Raw genomic sequence first — 21,636 nt, 5'->3', positions numbered from 1 at the left:
GGAGCTATTAAGGAGGAGACCATGGCTTACCAACATGGATTTTAGTGTAATTCTTTATTGTGTCCAAATTAATATCTATACCTAGAGTCGTGCCTATAGGAGTCTTTTTTTTTTAATGCTTATCAACAATGATCCTGGTCAGTAGGGGTAAAACAGATGGAACAAGGATGGAGAAACAGATTCTATGAGTTCAAGGAGCAAACGTTAGAAGAGAAAGGAAAGGAGCTAAAGAGAACATGTGCATAATGTGAGAGGCCGTAGGTCTGAGATGGAATTTCATGGACTGAGAACACTAAATCAGAGGAACCAAAGGCATCCTGCCTAAGATTCTGCCCCGGAGAAAGAACAGGTGGGGAGGAGGAGGAGTTTCCTAGGAGAGCCACCAGGTGGAGCCACCATCACAAAACCACTTCAGGGATGGTCCTCTGGGTGGACTTGGGTGGAAGTCTAAATCATTATTCCATGCGAAACTCATGACTCCACTGTTAGTACCTTACTACTAAGACACAGAGATTAAAAGGAGATAAACATAATAGAAGAAAAATTCTAAAATCAATTTTGTCAATGACCCACACACTAAAAATTATAGAAAAAATATGAAAGCAACGTCCCTCTAGAACGGCTTCTTTCCACCCATTTCACAACCACCCCTAAGCCCAACAGGCAGTACTACTCAGATAAGAAAATGGACAAGGGCAACATACTCTAACATCAATTACTGGTCCTAACACAGGCTCCTAATAAAACAGAAATGCAGACAAGGATCATTTACTGTACAAGACCTCTTTATGGCCCCTTTACTCTCAAACTTTCAAGAATGAAGGCCCACGGGTGCAAAAAAACCCCCCCAAAAACCATAAATGCACATACAGATACATTCACACAGGCATATATATTATTGAATGACTATATATGATATTCATCCACGTTCACTGCCAGATGGCAGGCTTTATTTTTATCTTCCCATGGGAAAGAATAGCTCAGGAGATAGCCAAGAGCTTCCACACAATAGTAATGTCTTCTCTTTACTCTTACTCTTCTATCTGTCCATAAAAGCCAGCAATCTAGGTAAAAATGACAGATGATTTGGAAACTTGAAGAAAAATCTGACCCAACACACCACATTTTCCGATTCCTAGTTAACTGGAGGTAACTCACATTTGCTTCTCCAAAAAGAAATTTGAAAGGAAAAAAGTCTTGTTTCTAGAAACAAATTCCCAGATCTCACATCCACCTTTAACAACAAAGCACTAGAAAACCAAAGTGGTTGACATTCTCTTTATCAAGGACATACTTTTTCCATCCTTTGTTTACAGTTTCATTTCAAAAAAAGAGCCCACAGCCATCACGATCCATGCCACTGTCTCTGAGCCAACACAAGAGTGCCATGGCAGCATGTGCACACTTATGTACACACGCACACACTCACTCACGTTCTGATGAACAGGCCAATGGATACCTCAAGGATATTATTCCAAGTTGCTAAGTAAATGCTAAAGATATGAAAGCTCGAACAAATGTTTCCCCTTCAGTACAGTCAAGGGAGGGAGGTCACTATGGCCGGATGTGTTTAGGGATTGAATGACAAGTGCTGAAACTATGAGAGAAAGAAAGATAAACAGTAGGTAAAATTCTTCTGACTGCTACAGGCAGCAGACCAAAATGGAGAGCGCTTCTGTGCGCAAACACTAGGCCCATATTATGTTGAGGGGCATGTATGTATCACCCACCAACACACAAAATGAATTCTGGAGAATTTCTGCACTAACTTTTAAAGCAACAATGTGTCACCAGAGGCAGAGCAGCTGTTGGCCTCTCTGTCAAGGAAAACTTTTGAATTAAACCTGTCTGAAGGACTAAACACATGAGAAATGAGCCTCAAAGAGTCATGTTCTACAATCACAGTCATATCCACATACCAACTTAGAGAGCAACTCTCCCCCATCTCAACTTGAATCTTATCTCGTAGCGTCAGTGCTATACCTGTTACAAATAATATCCTTTAGGCCATCAGATCTTTCAGCACTAATCTCTGGAAGGGGCAGTAAAATGCAAATGCATAACAAACCTTAAATAAAGATGGTAAAAGCAGATTATCTTTCAGAAGGCAGATGCCAGAGTAGCAGAGCGACTTAAAAAGATGATTATAAAATACATTGTATATCAGGAGAGCATAACAACAACAACAATAATAATAGTAGCAAAGAATAATAAATGTGCAAAATACAATAGAGACTTACCAAACACTGAATTCATGATAAACTGGAAATAGAAACAAGGACATATAAAGCCAACCAGAAACACGCGGAGTGGCTTCACATTCAGAATGACAGAAGTAAATAAGAGACATATCCCCACCTTGCCAGGAAAAAGATATAAGGAATGTGCAGCACTTTCTCAACATTTCCCAAGTGATACAATAGATTGGAACTGCTTAGAGGCAGGACTAGCTGGTGTTTTCTAGTTTTTCTATCTGCCCCAGCACCAAGCACAGGGCCAGGGCCATAGTAGGCACACAGTAAACATGTGTAATTGAATGTCTGTTAGTACCCACCCCAAAGTGAGTAAGGAACAGTGTCCAAAATTATAGGCAGCAGGAGGGGTTCAGAGAGAGGCAGCTTCCCCATGAGGTCTGCTAACAGTGCAAAAACTGGGAAACTACAGCCCTGAAATAGAAGCTGATCCTCACACAGGCCAGCAGGGTATTGATTCCAGCCTGGACACTTAACCTATCACATGGATAAAGTTGATTGGGAAACCCTTATAAGGATGAAACCAAAAGATTTTTTTATTCCATTTTACTTCAAGTAGAAAAGAGTCCATATTCAAATGAACAAAATCCTCCTTGCTCATTTTTAAGGATATATTTATTGTATTTGCTGTTAACTGCTGAAGTACCTATTCTGTTCAATTTTGGTTTGAAACTCAAGGTATGAATATCTTAAAAAAAATCTTCCATATAGCAAAGTTCCAATTTAGAAGGGCCCATCACTCTCTTATATGGGTTCAATGATAGAAGAAACAAAAGAATAAATCATTCTCAGAAGGAAACAGACAACCTTTTTCTTTCTGGTTCATGAGAATGACTTCTGGCTCTAAGAAAAAATTTTAGATTTTCTGGCTGCAATTTGTCAACATTCTGGAGTCTGGGTTAACTTTAGGATATATAACATCCATGCTGCAAGTTTAAATTTAAAAATGACCTCTTAAGCCTTGGGGAAAGCTTGTCTTAACCAGGAAGCTCCTTCACTGTGACTTGGGTAAAGCCCAGAGAAGTGGCCAAGGGTGAGAGCAGACATAACTGTCCTTAACAGTGCTAATGTCTGCAATATATAGCTGATGGCTGCCAAGCCAACTGGATGATCTGCTCTCTCTCTCTCTCTCTCTCAATTTCAGTCACATCTTTTTTCTCAAATAAAAAGCCTGTGGAGTCATTCCAGTACCTCCCTAAATCAACTCTGTAGAGATCTGCAAAGGTTAAAGCTGAAAACTGAAACTAATCGGTCCCCAAACTAATGTTTCCATGGTCCTGGCCTTTTCTCAAGGCTATGAATAGCTTCCTTCAGATGTAGAATATCTTTTGACCTTATGCAGGTGCCTGGGGAGGGCGAGCTCATCCCACACTGTGAGCTACTACAACCCATTCACCCCTGCTGCAAAGTGAGGCACGTCCCCAACGCAAAAATCACTGGAGACAATTGGGCAAACTTCTTCAGCTCAGTGTATCTCAAGTTCAGGACATAATGAAATGGTTCAATTTCAGACTTTTCATAGAAATAGACTTCAATCTTTCTTTATTAAACCATTGCTAAGCCTGCATCAAATGATATGGCCCATATAAAGTGAATAGCCATCTCAACTTTGATAAAGATGAAGAAAAAGAACCTGTGTTAATTCTACTAAATTCACACAGGGTCCAAGGCTGAATCACAAGGTGGACTCATATACTATAAGAAAATCCCATGTTAGTGAATCAAATTAGCCTGTTACTAAACTCTGAAAGCAACTTCCCTCCATACCAACAGCAACAGACAAAAACATCCAAGAGATTTCTAGGGACAAAGCCTGATGGAAACAAAGGGAAGGAGGAGGCTTTGGTCATTTATGATAACTCATAAAACTTGAAAAATTAGTTGGACAGAAGTGTTTACAAGTAACTAGAATCATCCCACAGATTTAGCCTCTGATCCTTGTTTTAAGGGGGAAAAGAGTGGTTTTTCATTGATTTGGGGTGGGAAAAAATGTAGCTTTTGAGCTCAGCACAATGAACTATTTATGTGGCCTGACAAGGCCAATCAATCCAGCCTGCTGTTTATTATAAGGAGCAGTAGGATATTGTTAGCTCTGGTGGGTGGGGGCGGGGCCAAAGACGGCACTGGCCCTGGTACACAATTCTTCCCTTCAACTGGAAACTTCTGTGTGGCCCAGGTGACCCGGGGGTCAGTATGAAGCCTGGGACAGAACGCAGATGGTCTGTTATGTGTTTCATATTTACAGGATGCCCCCATGTGCTATCGTCTCTGAGCCATTGGCAGATTATGACCTAAGAGTAAAAAGTTGGTCATAATCAGGCTGTAGGCCTAAGGTGGAGGCTTAGAAAGAAAACATTAAGTCAGTAAGCCGGTCCCTTTAATGCCATTTTCTGGTTAATGAATAATTCTGTAGGGGACCTCAAAGGTCAGAGTTTTCGTTGTAAGGAGACAATTATCTAAAAAGTTCGATTCCTTCAATGACTTAAAGCTCTCAGGTAATTCTGTCGAACTTACCTGGATAATCACCTTAACTCCTTAACTTAATCCCTTATCTTGTTAAATTAATGAATTACCTTAATTCTCTTATTTGCTTTACAAAAACAAGGCTGGCCAGAGAGGCCTTGCCGCTGGTCTACGTGTATGCCATTCCTCGGCCCACTGACCCAAGGAGCATCAGGAGAAACGGGAGAGGCTCAGATCAGCAAGGGAACTCTAGCTCTCCAAGTCCAATGAGGGCAGGCCTCAGGAGTTCTGGAACCTATTTGCAAGAATGCAGGAGGTGCTCTGGGAGATGACTATAGTTTTAGAGCTAGGTAGGCCTAAGTTCTTAAAATGGGAAATCCCCTCCACTGGCAGGATGGGGTTTAAAAAAAAAAAACAAGAAAAGAAAGAAAATCCTATAGCTGCTAAACAGTGTGGGCCTCCAGCCAATATTTCATCTGAATAATTCAAAAAAGGAAATGTAACCCAGGGCAGCTGGAGGGGGTAGAGGAAGAAGCAGGAAGAAAGAGAGACACAAAGCTGAAGTCTCAAGCAGTATGATCAATGGACAGTTTATTGGACAAATTCTTACGCAGTCTAAATTTGATGAAAGATTAGCTGTTCTTCCCCATGGTTATGTAAACTTGTCTTTTTTTTTTCTTTTTAATGGAACTCTTTGCTAATACATTTCCGGCTCCTGCTTTTGAACAGCTCTATGTTTCTCTTTAAGGAAGTAATAAGCCCCTGAAAAGCCTGCAGCTCAAAGCTAATCTACCTCGGGCGTGCTTAGTGTGCACCCGGCCTGGTCCATGGGGAGGGTGGGCTCAGGAGAAACTGAGGCAATCCAGTTTCCATCTTAGTATAGAATTGAGTCGGGTTGTCTCTGCCATCTTATAGAATTTCTCCTACCATTTCATACAACGTCACAAAGGGCAGACAGGGGACAAAACAAAACTCCAACAAGCTGATACCTGAAAAATCTGCCTTGAGGCCTCAGAAGGGTGAAACAAGATGGTGAAAGGTTTCCTGGTTAGACAGATGGATGGATGAGCTATATCTCTGTAAATACTGCCTCTTAAACCAAGAGAGACAAGGCGGAGCCCAGCGGTTAGAGAGAGAAAGACCCTGCTAAAGCCTGCCCTTACACTAAAAAGAGAGCATGGCCAGACGTGCCCGGCTCAGCTGGCACCATAGTGTTCTCTGAAGTCACATTTCAGCCAAAAAAATAGATATGAAAGCGAAAGCTAAAGTCCTAGAAAAATCATCGTTTGCAAATTTAGTCTACTTTCCCACTGTCAAGAAAATTTTGTTTATTAGTTTCCTTTACTATAGTTATTGTATCGTTACTTGCCGTGTGTGTGAGTGTGTATGCACCCAAAATTTATACTAAAATCAAAACCAAAAGGGCAAATGCCATTCAATTTTCCAGCAATGCAAAATTTGATACAGTTCACCCAGAAGTTGCCAGTTTGGGTTTGTGTGGGGGGAGGGGCTCTTTCTTCTTTGCCATACCTCTCTTGTTGGTTCTTAGAATTGTTTCAGAAGACAGCAACGCATTTCCACTGGACACTTCATGCATGGGCTTTTCTGGAGCTTTGCTGGAGAGAGGGTCTTTCTTCATCTCTTTCTTTATTTCCTGTGAGGACAGAGAAAAGGAAAACAGGATTGTAGTTTAACATTTTAGAATGTCTCTGACTATGTTAAGCTTCAGCTTTCTGGAAATGAACTATAGTGACCTCAACTCAGCATAACATTTTATTTTATTTTTTTAACATCTTTATTGGAGTATAATTGCTTTAAAATGGTGTGTTAGTTTCTGCTGTATAACAAAGTGAATCAGCTATACATATACATATATCCCCATATCCCCTCCCTCTTGCCTCTCCCTCCCACCCTCCCCATCCCACCCCTCTAGGTGGTCACAAAGCACTGAGCCGGTCTCCCTGTCAGCAAAACGTTTTAAAGACACCATTTTCTATATGTTGTAGCTTGTTTCCCTTACATTTATTAGACAAGCACCTGGTCCTATAAAATGTAATAATGTCCAATACAATGCAACCTTTTGTGACTATGGTCTTTCCAAGGGATCAAAAAGGCCACCGTACAGCTCCAAATGAAAGCCTGTTCTGTTTTTTGAACAATGACAATCTTTGGCCAAGCAGACTCGCCCCTCAAAGGCCTTCTGGTTTCTATTCTTCCCAACAGGGGTTTAAAGAAGTATATTCCCAAATCACCATTGTGCTCACAATTATGCTAAACCCAAAGGAAAATGATTTAAGTTCATTAACAGTTACCAAGTTCCTCTGGCTTTTTAATCCCCGAGAGAGAAAAATATAAAAGATAATAAAATAAAATAAAGACTATCATTCTAAGCCAGGGGTCGGCAAACTAAGCCCACCACATGTTTTTGTAAATAAAGTTTCATTATAACACAATCCCCTTCATTTCGTTCAGGTATTTCCTATGGCTGCTTTGATGCTACAACGGCAGAGCTGAGTAGTTGGAACAGACATCCAAGCCAAAACTACCTGGCCCTTTACAGAAAAAGTTTACACTAGGTGGTCTCTTATCAAAGCTCCATTAAGATCTGGATTTTAAAAACCTGATGCCTGATACAATTATTTCAAATTATTGATATTTGAGTAATTTACATAATTTTTTTCAAAAGCATTAATAGCCGGAAATGATAGTAACTCACAAAGTGCAGATCTGGGCAGGGGGGGTTCTGGGCTTGTCTGCATCCATGATCACACTGACTTGGGAAGAAGAGAAAGCTAAGGGGCTGGAGCCAAAGCACGGCTGGGTGGCAGGAAGGGCTCAGAGACGAGAGATGTGTTCTCTAGAAAGAGCCTGGGACAAGAACTGGACATGGGTCCTTCTATGAATGAACATGGAGATGGAAAATTTGGTGGGAGGCCACAATTTGGCCTGGGCAGAGGTGGAAAAAACAGAACAAAAGCTTGTCAAAACATAGCCACCGCCTGGCAGCTTCCTACACACCCGAGCGTTAGTTACCGTATCCAATTCCCCGATTGCTGGCTCTGTTCACAACAGCCTCGCCCTCTCACCCTCATGAGGGCCTCACCGGAAACCAGCAACTGCGGTTGGTGCTCTGCTGGGTTGAGAGTTTCAGCTGGCGCCCCAGGCCAACCCAGCACAAAGCGGTGTGCATGCGTGTGTATGTACACGCACTCCCACCTCAGCAGCCCCGGCACCTGCTAGAACAGCAGTTGCTGGGGGTTTCTGCAGCCTCACAGGCAGATGGCATCAGGGGACAATCTGCAAACATTACAAGCCTGAGCCGCATGAAAGGATGCTTTCTTAGTGATGGCTGCCAGCCTGCTATGGCTCTAGAAGTAAACAAGGTACCATGGGGCCTCATTCCCCAATGGTTGCTTCTTTGGGGGTAGAGCAGTTGCTCAAACATCACTCTCCACTGTAGGGCGGGTATGACTGTGCAAACACAAATTTCCCACCTAGACACAACATAACGCAGTGATACAACATCCAATTTTGCCAAGGAGTAATTCAGAGAAATTCAGTGGGTTGCAGGTGACATGGTAAGCACTTGCTTAGCACTAACCACGATGCAGTTAGGCAGGGGTGAGGGGGTGCAGATGTTTGACAGACTGGGGTGGTCACTGGAGAAGGCCTGAGAAGCTATGGTTGTCAAGAATGTTCACACCCAAGGCTTCAGAGCAGCAACCCGTGAGCTTTGAAGGACTGATCTCATCATGCAGGTGCTTAAGGGCTGAGAAACCAGCAACAGGAGAGAGGTTGGTTCATAAGTTTCAGATTCTGTTGTCCCCCCAATGATTGTTCCCATTTGCCAGATACGTAAGCCTCATGATGACCTCATTTCTTAAGTTGCTTGTTAGATTCAAACAGGGAGGAGAAAACTTAAAATATGCCCTGCATTTTTCCAAAGAAACCAATCAGACATGTAGGCATGGTGGTGCATCCTGAAGACTCTCCATCTGCCCAACACCCAGGTACACCAGGCTCAACGCAGTCCCACCCAAACCCAACATCGTCCCTCCAACCGGCCCCTTCTCTGGGAGAGACGGGAGCTATCTTGCTTGACAGCCCATCATCAACCCACTTACCCAGGCTGGAAAACTCAGTGTTAACCTTCATATCTAACCAGCCACCCAGTTGCGCTCTATCTACTTCCTCAATCTGTTTCTCTCCTTCCTCCCAAGCTGCCTTAAAAACATGAATACCAGGCAAGGAACCTGAATAGACATTTCTCCAAAGAAAATATACAAATGGCCAATAATTATGCACATGCCAAGATGCTCAAATCATTATTCACTAGGGAAATGTAAATCAAAACCGCAACGATATACCCCTTCATTCCCACTAAGATGGCTAGGTTTTTTTGTTTTTTTTTTTTCTAAAGGAAAACAAGTGTTGATGAGGATGTGGGGAAATTGGAACCCTTGTACATCGCTGGTGGGAATGTAAAATGGTGCAGTCACTGTGGAAAACAGCATGATGGTTCCTCAAAAAGTTAAACACAGAATTACTGTATGACCCAGCAACTCCACTCCCAGGTATATACCCCAAAGAGTTGAAAGCAGGACCTAAACAGATACTTGTATGCCAACATTTACTGCAGCATTATTCACAATAGCCAAAAAGTAGAAACAACCCAAGTGTCCATCAACAGATGAACAGATAAACAAGATGTGGTATATACATACAATAGAATATTGTTCAGCCTTAAAAAGGAATAAAATTTTGATAACGCTACAACACGAATGAACCTAGAAAACATCATGCTAAGTGAAATAAGCCAGACACAAAAGGACAAATATTGTCTTATTCCACGTATATGAGGCACCTAGAATAGGCAAAATCATAGAGGCAGAAATTGACTAGAGGTTACCAAGGAGTAAGGGGATGGGGGGATGAGAGTTAATGTTTAATGGTTATGGAGTTTCTGTTTGGGGTGATGAAAAGTTTTGGAAACAGACAGTGGTGATGGTTGCACAACACTGTGAATGTAATTAATGCCACTGAATTGTACTTTTAAATGGTTAAAATGGCAAATTTTATGTTATAGATATATTTTTACCACAGTAAAAAATACACATGAATACCAGCTTACATTTGAGAGCCTGCCATGTGCCAAAGCTTCCTCTAAGAGCTGCACCTGGACTGCAACTTTTAACCTGCATAACAGCCCTATTCACAGATGCACACGCCAAGTCACAGAGAGCTAAGGAAACCTGTCCGAGGTCAAACAAGTAGGCGCCAGAATTGGAACTCAACCTCTCTAGCTTCAGAGCTCATCTCTTAACCACTCTTCCCCCCAAGTCCTGCCTGCCTCCAGTCCCTCCCCTCCCCTCTCAACCTCCACACTATCTCAAGGGACACTTTCCTAAAACAATTGTCTGCTCTTGTCACTTTCCTACTGAAACCCTCCAGTTACTTCCAAAAGACCACAGGGCAAGCTCTTTCCTTCAAAGTTTTCAAATTGCACAGCAAGCCACATGTCCCTGTGTACTCACTTCTGGCTTAAACTATCTGACATACATGCTGACCCCAGGGTACCAATTACTATGCAAATGCAAGGTAGGAGTGCATTGTTTGAACACCCTGATGTTCACAGACATCTGATGTCATGGACTCCTATTGGTAGGCTCCAAAAATAGGTGACAAGGCCGGTAATGACACAACCTTACACTGGCAAGGGCTTATATACATTAAAGTGCTTTAACAGATCTTTTTTCGCTTCTCCTCACTATAACACTATCATTTTGTTACTGAAAGAAATCCTGATTTTTCTAGACTGATATATTTTTGCAGACAAGAATCATGAGACTCAGAGAGGATGCAAGATCATCAAAAGGCTACAAGGCTTGCAGGGGGCAGGGCAGGCCGTGGGACCCAGCTGCGGGCCTTCTAGGCAGAGCTCTCCTGCTTACACCTCACCTCCCAGGAAGAACCAGTGTCATGGCTATAGCAGGGACAGCCAAAATCACCCCACTGGTGGCTCCAGTGGAAAATTTCACTTTCCTCCACATCTAAAGAATCTAATTTATTGCTTTATCCATAAGCCCACAAGTACAAAGGCTGAAATCCTTGAAGACCCTATCATCCACACAAAAAATCTCTTTGCTGCAAAAGAGGGTGGACTTGGCAGTGCAGTAACTCCTGCCTGCCTACAGCTGCCAGCATCCCTGTACCTGGAGCTCTCCGAGGTTCTGATCCAGGTCATGGGACTCTACAGACTTCCTGGGTATAAGCATTCCTTGCCCCCAGCCCTCAGTCTCAGCTTTCTGACCACAAGGCCTAGACTTTTAACCATTTGTTAAGAACATGGATCCTACTATCTCAGTGGTAGAGACTACACCCTGGACCAGAATTGTGGGCCACAGGGGCTTACAGAAATTCATACCTGCCCACATATATAAATCAGCAATGATTCTACTTGCTTTAAAACACAACAGAATAGTCGGGGTATCAGCAAACCTCTTCAGGAGGTAAAGGAAACCCAGTTTATCTCAAATCTAATGCCTTAACAATGGAAACTTGGCTTGTACAGTAAAACTGAGGCCATCAATAAACTATCGATGCTCCAATGACACTCAAGCTGTTGTTGCAAGGACCCCCCGAGTGAAAGGAGAGGGGAATTCACACCATTTCTGTTTCCCAAAGCAGTGTGCTGATCAGAGTCTGAGATGGCTTACCCACATCTGGAGGCCAAGAAGCCCCAATAATGCCACTCTAGCAAAAATTCTCTGTGACACATTTAGCAGCCTGCAAACAGCAGCCTCACTGGGCAAAGGCATAATTTGTACACAACTGGAGCTAAACTAGTATCGTCTGTTTTCTGATAAGTGGAATTGCCTGGATGTGGCTGGTAGCCAAGCCCAGTCAGCTACCTCTTTGCCTCTCCCTCCCCCATCCATTACATACTATACAGGTGCTAGAGGGTTGGCTCCGTTGAACCTTAACTTCTTTCAACTAACCAAAATACTACACAGTAAAACATCAGTGAAGGTCTGGTTGGGGGGGCCCCTCCCTCCTCTCATCCTTTATGTTTTCTACCAACCTTGACACAAGTTAAGACAGAGGTATCACAGTGGATGGAAAGAACGCTGCTGTGAGTCAAAAAACCAGAACTAGTCCCGGCATCATCATTTATCAGGTGGGTGACCTTGCGGGCAATAGTGAAGCCTCTAAGCAGCTCTTTTGTCATCCCTAAAAGAAGTCTAATGCTAAATGCTTTGGCACCATCATAGAGGTGTCTTCAGGATTAAAGAGTGAATTGGAGAGTAGTATACAAATTGATTACTTATTGTCATTATTAACGTCATCATTAAATAGTAAGTGCTACAAAAAAAAAAGAGATCTACACCTAATAACACAGATGAATGTTCACAGTCAGAATGCTGAGTGAAAGAAGCCAGACCCAAGACATCACACACTGTACAATTCCATTTATGTGAAGTTTAACAACAGGCAGAACTAATCAATGGTGAGCCATCTCAGAATAGCAGTTACCCTTGGGAAGATACTGACTGGGAGGGGTACAAGACAACCTGCTGGGAGGATGAAATGTTCTACAGTTTGGTCTGGGTGATGGTTTGCACAGGTGTACAAACACCTAAAAATTCACTGAGCTGTATTTCTAAGATCTCTGCACTTCACTGTATGCTATTTCAATGTAAAAAGAACAACATAAATGCGTAAACCAGAAGAATACAGATTCTTTTCAATCAAAATGTGCTAATACTTCATCCTAGGAGGTCAAAAACCAGAAAAGCTAGTGCTTGGGTGTTTTAATATTCATCTCAGTGGGTGGAAAGCCTTCTGGGATCAATATTAAGGGGATAAATGGTCAGAACATGCCAGATGCACCCTACCAAGTAGGTGAACCAAGGGGCATCTCATCTAATTGACACAGTCAGCTGAGTGGCTCGGCTCCCTCCAAGGCGCCCCTCCCCTCCACCTCAGCTGCTTTCCTCACATCTCACAATAATTCCTTCTCTCCTGCCACCAAGAATACAGGCACACAGAGCAGGCTGGTGCCATTAATACCAGGGGAGCTCGGTGCTGCCCTGACCAGCCAGAAATGCTGGTCCCGGGCTTCCCTCGGCATTAGAGTGAGGCTGGGCAGGGTCCCCTAAAGCTCAGGGCTGACGCAGGGCAGGGAAAAGAGGCATCGTTTGTCAGCCTGCCCTCAAGCATGGTCTGTTTCTTTCTGAAGGGTAAGGTTTCCTTTAGAGCTAGATGTGGGTATGGGATCACTAGTACTCGTGCCCCCTACACTAGTTCATGGAAAATCTTTCTGCAAAATTACCATTGGCAGGAGATAAAAGGAAGTCACTAAAAACAAACCCTTACCCCAAATCTACTGATCAAGAGAGTTTTGAATAGATACAGAATCCTGGAAGAGCACAGCGCCACGCCCATCCCCGCCACACACATGCATGATATCTTTCTGCCCGCTCTGCACACAAAGGGCAAGTTTAAGAAGCAGCCACCCCATGAACATTCCCTGCTCGCAGAGACTGCTTTCCCAGCATTTGGCTCGCTTCACAATAGGCTAGTTAGTCTCAAAACACCTGGGAAGGCACGGCAAGTATCCAGAAAGTAATAGTAGACACCAAGGGAGCTTCAGCTCTATCTGTAAGACTCCATTTCTTTAAAAAAATACATCTCATTATCACAATTTTTGTGTGTGTGTGTGTGGTATGCGGGCCTCTCACTGTTGTGGCCTCTCCCGTTGCGGAGCACAGGCTCCGGACACACAGGCTCAGCGGCCATGGCTCACGGGCCTAGCCATTCCACGGCATGTGGGATCTTCCAGGACCGGGGCACGAACCCGTGTCCCCTGCATCGGCAGGCGGACTCTCAACCACTGCGCCACCAGGGAAGCCCCACAATATTTTTTGAAATACCCATGCTGCTGAACCACAAAATGCGCCAAGTTCATTGGAAACAATTGTAAAGAAAATGTAAATAAAATATCTGAAGTAAATATGGCAAAATGTGAGGATATGATAAAGCAGAGTGGTGAGCACACTGGTATTTGTTATTCAGTTTCTTTCTCCAATGCTTGAAATATTTCATAACTTCCCCTGAAAAAGTACATAGTGAAACCACACTGATGTCTCATATCACAATGGCTTTCTTACATTTCCAAATTTCATCGCCACTTAGAAAAGTGCTCTGACATATCATCATAAAGACACCTAAGATATTTTCAGCTCAAAAACTAATTTTTAAAGTAACAGGATACCCATTGTTATGTCTCTATGTAAATCTTCAACTGCATTATCTACACTATCATATATTTGTAGTATTATCTCCCAAGAATCACCAATAGCACAAGTCCAGGCAAGAGGCTCTTGACCTGCAGGATGGGAATGAATGCTGCAAAGAGCTCAGCCAGTGCTAGATTCTGGACAAATATAAGACCGGCTACCTTCATGTTCCAAAGAGATGACATAGCCTCCTGATGTAAGACACAATTACCTGCATGACAGTCAATGCCTTTATATATGCCCATGCCCTGCTAAACAGCTAGATTATTACCACTGGATCAAAGGGTATCAATACTAACCAACTGTTTGTACATGCTTTAGTGAGCACTTAATAAATATTTGTCAAATGAATGGCCAATTTCACAGAGTGTTATGGGCAAGATAGCTATCTACAGGCAAGGGGGAGTATTTTCAATTCAGCCCAAAGCTATGACAACATGGAAATCTGTATCATCCCTACAATGATACAACTGGTGCTCACTGGATCACAATCAACTTCTCACCTAAGAGGATACAGATCTGGCTTAAGAGTGGTAGGAAGAAGATAGAGTAAGAAAATTCAGGGCTTCCCTGGTGGTGCAGTGGTTGAGAGTCCGCCTGCCAATGCAGGGGACACGGGTTCGTGCCCCGGTCCAGGAAGATCCCACATGCCGCGGAGCGGCTAGGCCCGTGAGCCATGGCCACTGAGCCTGCACGTCCGGAGCCTGTGTTCCGCAGCAGGAGAGGCCACAGCAGTGAGAGGCCCGTGTACCGCAAAAAAAAAAAAAAAAAAAATTCACACAGTGCCTCATTTTTTTAAACAAGCAATACCATTTCTTTTTAGACTCTGAATATTAGATATTCAAAATAAATTTACTCATTTAAAAAGTAAACCTTAAAAACACTAGAAGAAAACATGAGAGAAAGATTTTACAATCTCAGAGTGGGAAAGACTCTTTGACACTGACAGAATCCAGAAGCCACAAAAGAAAGGGTTGATGAATTACAGAAAACTATAAATACAACATAGAAAAAAAAGTTTATCAAGAAAGACAAAAGTCAAAGTGTGAGAATATTGCTTGTTATAAAGACAGGCCTCTTTCCACAAAGTATCAACAAAGAGATCAATAACCCAACAAAAAATAGCAAATGACAATTCATAGAAAAAAAATGATTCAAACACATGAAAAGATGCTTAACCATGCTCATAAGAGAAATGCAAATTACAGTGGGATTCATCTGACCATATCTGTGCAGTACTCACTACACAGAACAACCCTGAATCCTTTTGGCTATTTTCTTAAATGAAAATTGTAGCATTTACACCTTCTGTGTTAGAATGTTTACACAGCACGTAGCACAGTGCCTGGCATACAACTGGTACTCACACAGAGAATAAGTATGAGAGATACAGAGAACAGCAAGCACAAAACTCTCCAGAAGCTGACAGTCTACATAGAGAGGGATGTAAATAACTTCTTAATTATGAGATACCTTCTTTTCTTGATATTAAATATCATAAAGTTTCTCAGTGGACCTCTCTGATACCCAGTGGATTTCTTAGCCCTACTGATATGCAAGATATAATTTTTATCTGTCATATCGGCAACAATCAAAAAAATTGGTAATATAATGTTGGCAATGATGTAGAGAAAGATACCCACTCATACTTTCCACTGAGAGTATAAACTGATGTATAAATTGGTACAACCTCTGTGGGAAGCAATGTGGCAATTATCTATCAAAATTTTAAATGCCTACACCTTTTGACTCAGTATTTCCATTTCTAGGAATTTAAACTGCAAATACACTTGCACATGTGCAAAGTGGCATATGTACAAAATTAATGGTTACAGCATTGCTTAACTTAGCAAAAGACTGAAAGAATGTAAACGTGTGTCAGTAGAGAACTGGTTCCATGAATCCACACCATGCAACTCTCTCCAAGAATGAGGCTGGTCCGTAAGTGCCAATAAGAATATACACCGAGACGTGTTACTACGTAAAAAGCCTAATAATGTATGCAAGCATTTGTGTGAGTTTGTATGCATGCCTCACTGTGTAATACACAACAACAAAGTGATAACTGAGGCTGCCTTCAGAGGGAGAAACAGGGTGGCTGAGAGACAGGGAAAACATATTTTGCCCCTTTTAATTGGTACCATGTGCCTGTGTTAGCTATACAAAATTTTAACTGACTTAAAAATTAATAATTAAAATGTGTTTAGTATTTCCCAATCATTAGACTATTGACTGCCACTTTTTCTGCAAACAAGGGATAAGTTGACACTGCCACCTAATATAATTTGATTATATCATTTCCACTGCTAATTTGAAAGATCCCAACATAACCAGTCACAGTGAGAGCAGTGTATATGAACAGATACAAAGCTTTAAAGAAAGCTCTTCAGTCCATATATTCCATCAAGAAGGGAACACAGGAAAGTTAAGATGTGGGAGAAATCATGCCAGGCCCAATAATCAATTGTTTTTTCAATTATTTCATTCAAAATTCAATATTATAGAAATATAATTATAATTAATGGCATGACAACAACCGACAAAGACATATAAAATGCATATAAAGAGGTGATATTAAATCTTTCTTGTAGTTTTATCATGGGGAGAATACATTCTGCTTTGGTGCCCAGAGTTCAAGTTACAAGAGTTAAACAGTTTGGGATTGGTTAATTATACTCAAAAAGGTTAATTAAACAATGTCAAATTGAGCTCCCCAAGGAGTGGGCACTTTCTCCATCAATCTCTTCCAGAAAAAATTTTAAATGTTTCTGATAGCATCATACCTACTCCATGAAGCAGTACTATCTGAAACACATAAATTATTGGGTGTTTTGCTAGGTAAACAGCTCACTCTTGAAGAAAAAAAGAAGAAGGGACATCCAAGGTCCAACAGCCATTTCTTCCACCTTTTTTTTCTGTCATCTTTTTAACAGCTTTGATGATGATTAAGAGCCTGTGCATCTGTGGCCCTTTGTTGGATTCCCGGCCACAGCACTGACCACTGTATGAGTCCAAAAGTCTCTCTCTCAGCTACTCTGTAAGTGCTTCAGGGGTAAGTAATAGGTCTCACTCATCTTTCATCCCCAGACACTCAATAAATCTTGGCCAGCAGGCACTCAATAAATGTTAGCCACTATCATTAGCTCTATCATTCTTTTAACCATTATTTGAGTACCTACTGTGTGTCAGATATAAATGAAAACAGTACATGCATCTAGCTGAATGTTAATTTTTACAGTCACAACCACTTCTAAGACTAATAATCTAATGGAAAAATACAAGGCAATCTACCTGAGAAAGACTTCAGAGTAATGCTCGTAAAGATGATCAAAGAACTCGGGAGGAGAATGGATGCACAGAGCAAGAAATTAGAAGTTTTTAACAAAGAATTACAAAATATAAAGAAAAACCAAACAGAATTAAAGAATACAAAAACTAAAATGAAAAATACACTAGAAGGAATCAATAGCAGATTAAATGAGGCAGAAGAACAGATCAGTGAGCTAGAAGAAAGAGTGGTGGAAATCACAGCTGGTGAACAGGAAATAGAAAAAACGAATGAAAAGAATGAGGACAGTTTAAGACACCTCTGAGACAATATCAAGCGCACTAATATTCACATTATAGGGGTCCCACAAGGATAAGAGAGAGAGAAAGGGCCTGAGAAAATATCTGAAGAGATAATAGCTGAAAACGTCCATAACCTGGAGAAGGAAACAGTCACCCAAGGCCAGGAAGCACAGAGTCCCATACAGGATTAACCTACCAAGGAATACACCACGACACATTGTAATCAAAATAACAAACATTAAAGATAAAGAGGGAATATTAAAAGCAACAAGGGAAAGCAAGAAATAACATACAAGGGAACTCCCACAAGGCTATCAGCTGATTTTTCAGCAGAAATTCTGCAGACCAGAAGGAAGTGGCACAATATACTTAAAGTGATGAAAGAGAAAAACCTACAACCAAGAATACTCTACCCAGCAAGGCTCTCATTCAGATTTGATGGAGAAATCAAAAGCTTTACAGACAAGCAAAAGCTAAAAGAATACAGCACCACCAAACCAGCTTTACAACAAATGCTAAAGGAACTTCTCTAGGCAGAAAAGAAAAGGCCACAACTAGAAACAAGAAAATTACAAAATGGAAAAGTTCACTGGTAAAGGCAAACAAACAATAAAGGTAGGATATTATCCACACAAAAAGCTAGTAGGGAGGTTAAAAGACAAAAGTAGTAAAATCATGTGTATCCACAATAAGCAGTTAAGGGATACACAGAACAATTATATGTAAAATATAAAATCAAAATAGTAATCATGAGGGGAGGAGAGTACAAATGCAGGGTATCTAAAAGGTCTCAGAAATTAAGAGATCAACAACTGAAAACTAGTGCATAAAAATATAGACTCCTATACAAAAACCTCATGGTAACTGCAAAACAAAAATCAAAAAAAAATCAAAAACAAAAAAAGGAATCCAAATATAACAGTAAAGATAGTCATCGAGTCACAAGGGAAGAGAACAAAAAAAAGAGGGGGAAAAAGACCTACAAAAACAAATCCAAAACAATTAACAAAATGGCAATAGGAACATACATATTGATAATTACCTTAAAAGTAAATGGCCTAATTGCCCCAACCAAAAGACACAGACTGGCTGAATGGATACAAAAACAAGACCCATATATTTGCTGCCTACAAGAGACTCACTTCAGATCTAGAGACACATACAGGCTGAAGTGAGGGGACGGAAAAAGATATCGCATGCAAATAGAAGTCAAAAGAAAGCTGGAGTAGCAATATTTGTATCAGACAAAACAGACTTTAAAATAAAGACTGTTACGAGACAAAGAAGGATGGTAGATAATGGTCCAGAGAAAATCAATAAGGAAACACAGGCCTTCAATGACACATTAGACCATATGGACTTAATTCATATTTATAGAGTATTCCATCCTAAAGCAGCAGAATACACATTATTTTCAAGGGCACATGGAACATTCTCCAGGATAGATCACATGCTGGGCCACAAAGCAAGCCTTGGTAAATTTAAGAAAACTGAAATCATATCAGCAAAAACAGCATGCTTTTATCAGCAAAAAAGCGTCTTTTCAGACCATAATGCTATGAGGCTAGAAATCAACTACAAGAAAAAAACTGCAAAAAACACAAACATGTGGAGGCTAAACAATATGCTACTAAACAACCAATGGATCACTGAAGAAATCAAAGAGGGATTCAAAAAAATATGTAGAGACAAATGAAAATGAAAACACAATGATCCAAACTCTATGGGACACAGCAAAAGCAGTTCTAAGAGGGAAGTTTATAGCAAAACAAGCTTACCTCATAAACAACAAAAATCTCCAATAAACAACCTAACCTTATACCTAAAGCAACTGGAGAAAGAAGAACAAACAAAACCCAAAGTTAGTAGAAGGAAAGAAATCATAAAGATCAGAACAGAAATAAATGAAATAGAGAGTTTAAAACCAATAGAAAAGAACAATGAAACTAAAAGCTGGTTCTCTGAAAAGATAAAGAAAATTGATAACCTTTAGCCAGACTCATCAAGAAAAAAAAAAGGGAAAGGGCGCAAATCAATAAAATAAGAAATGAAAAAGAAGTTACAACCAACGTCACAGAAATTCAAAGGATCATAAGAGACTACTTCGAGCAACTATATGCCAATAAAATGGATAACCTAGAAGAAATGGTCAAATTCTTAGAAAGGTATGATCTCCCAAGACTGAACCAGGAAGAAATAGAAAATCTGAACAGACCACTTACCAGTACTGCAATTGAATCAGTAATTTTAAAACTCCCAACAAGCAAAAGTCCAGGACCAGATGGCTTCACAGGTGAATTCTACCAAACATTTAGGGAAGAGTTAAAACCTATCCTTCCTAAACTATTGCAAACAATTGCAGAGGAAGGAAGACTTCTGAACTCATTCTATGAAGCCACCATCACAGTGATACCAAAACCAGACAAAGATATCACACACACAAAGAAAGAAAATTACAGGTCAATATCACCGATGAACACAGATGCAAAAATCCTCAACAAAGTACTAGCAAACTGACTCCAAAAATACACATAAAGGATCATACACCATGATCAAGTGGGATTTATCCCAGGGATGCAAGAATTTTTCAGTATCCACAAATCAATCTATGTGATACACCACATTAACAAACTGAAGAGCAAAACCATATCATCTCAATAGATGCAGAAAAAGCTCTTGATAAAATTCAACATCCATTTATGATTGAAAACTCTTCACAAAGTGGGCATAGAGGGAACATACCTCAACATAATAAAGGCCATGAATGAGAAACCTACAGCTAACATCATACTCAATGGTGAAAAGCTGAAAGCATTTCCTCTAAGATCAGGAACAAGATGCCCACTCTCACCACTTTTATTCAACATGGTTTTGGAAGTCCTAGCCATAGCAATCAGAGAAGAAAAAGAAATAAAAGGAATCCAAATTGGAAAAGAAGTAAAACTGTCACTGTTTGCAGATAACATGATGCTGTACATAGAAAATCCTAAAGACACTACCAGAAAACTACTAGAGCTCATCAATGAATTCAGTAAGGTTTCCTAGAGTAATGGAAATAAAAACAAAAATAAACAAACGAGAATGAATTAAACTTAAAATCTTTTGGACAGCAAAGGAAACTATAAACAAAACGAAAAGACAACCTATGGACTGGGAGAAAATATTTGCAAACGATGTCACTGACAAGGGATTAATTTCCAACATATAAAAACAGATCATACACCTTAATATCAAAAAAGTAAACAACCCAATCTAAAACTGGGCAGAAGACCTAAATAGACATTTCTCCAAAGAAGATATACAGATGATCAACAGGCACATGAAAGGATTCTCAATAGGGACTTCCCTGGTGGCACAGTGGTTAAGAATCCACCTGCCAATGCAGGGGACATGGGTTTGAGCCCTGGTCCAGGAAGATCCCACATGCCACGGAGCAACTAAGCCCGTGTGCCACAACTACTGAGCCTGCACTCTAGAGTCCGTGAACTACAACTACTGAAGCCCGTGTGCCTAGAGACTGTGCTCTGCAACAAGAGGAGCCACCGCAATGAGAAGCCTGCGCACCACAAGGGAGAGTAGCCCCCCCTCACCGCAACTAGAGAAAGCCTGTGCAGCAACGAAGACCCAACGCAGCCAAAAATTAATTAATTAATTTAAAAAAAGATTCTCAATATCGCTAATTATTTGAGAAATGCAGGTCAAAACTACAATGAGGTATCACCTCATACCAGTCAGAATGGTCATCAGTAAAAAGTCTACAAATAACAAATGCCTGGAGAGGGTGTGGAGAAAAAGGAATCCTCCTATGCTCTTGGTGGTAATGTAAATTGGTGCAGCCACTATGGAGAACAGTATGGAGGTTCCTTAAAAAACTAAAAATAGAGTTACCATATGATCCTGAAATCCCACTGCTGGGCATATATCCAAAGAAAACTCTAATTCAGTAAGATACCTGCACCCCAATGTTCATAGCAGCACTGTTTACAATAGCCAAGACATGGAAGCAACCTAAATGTCCATCAACAGATGAATGGATAAAGAAGATATGGTAT

At 40.9% G+C, this 21,636-nt stretch overlaps 1 protein-coding gene across 6 annotated transcripts in view; it reads right to left on the bottom strand.

Annotated features, from left to right (window-relative positions):
* Positions 1–21,636, bottom strand: part of SH3KBP1 (SH3 domain containing kinase binding protein 1) — a 347,088-nt gene that overhangs the window by 205,700 nt on the left and 119,752 nt on the right. For all 6 annotated transcript variants that reach the window (XM_081222849.1, XM_081222844.1, XM_081222847.1 and 3 more), the window contains one exon: positions 6,246–6,369. In XM_081222849.1, the coding sequence (XP_081078975.1) occupies positions 6,246–6,369 (124 nt within the window). The remainder of the gene's footprint in view (positions 1–6,245; positions 6,370–21,636) is intronic.

Source organism: Mesoplodon bidens (assembly GCF_964165515.1).
Source record: "Mesoplodon bidens genome assembly, chromosome: X".
Lineage (NCBI taxonomy): Eukaryota > Metazoa > Chordata > Mammalia > Artiodactyla > Ziphiidae > Mesoplodon > Mesoplodon bidens.
This window is presented reverse-complemented; position numbering and strand designations above follow the sequence as displayed.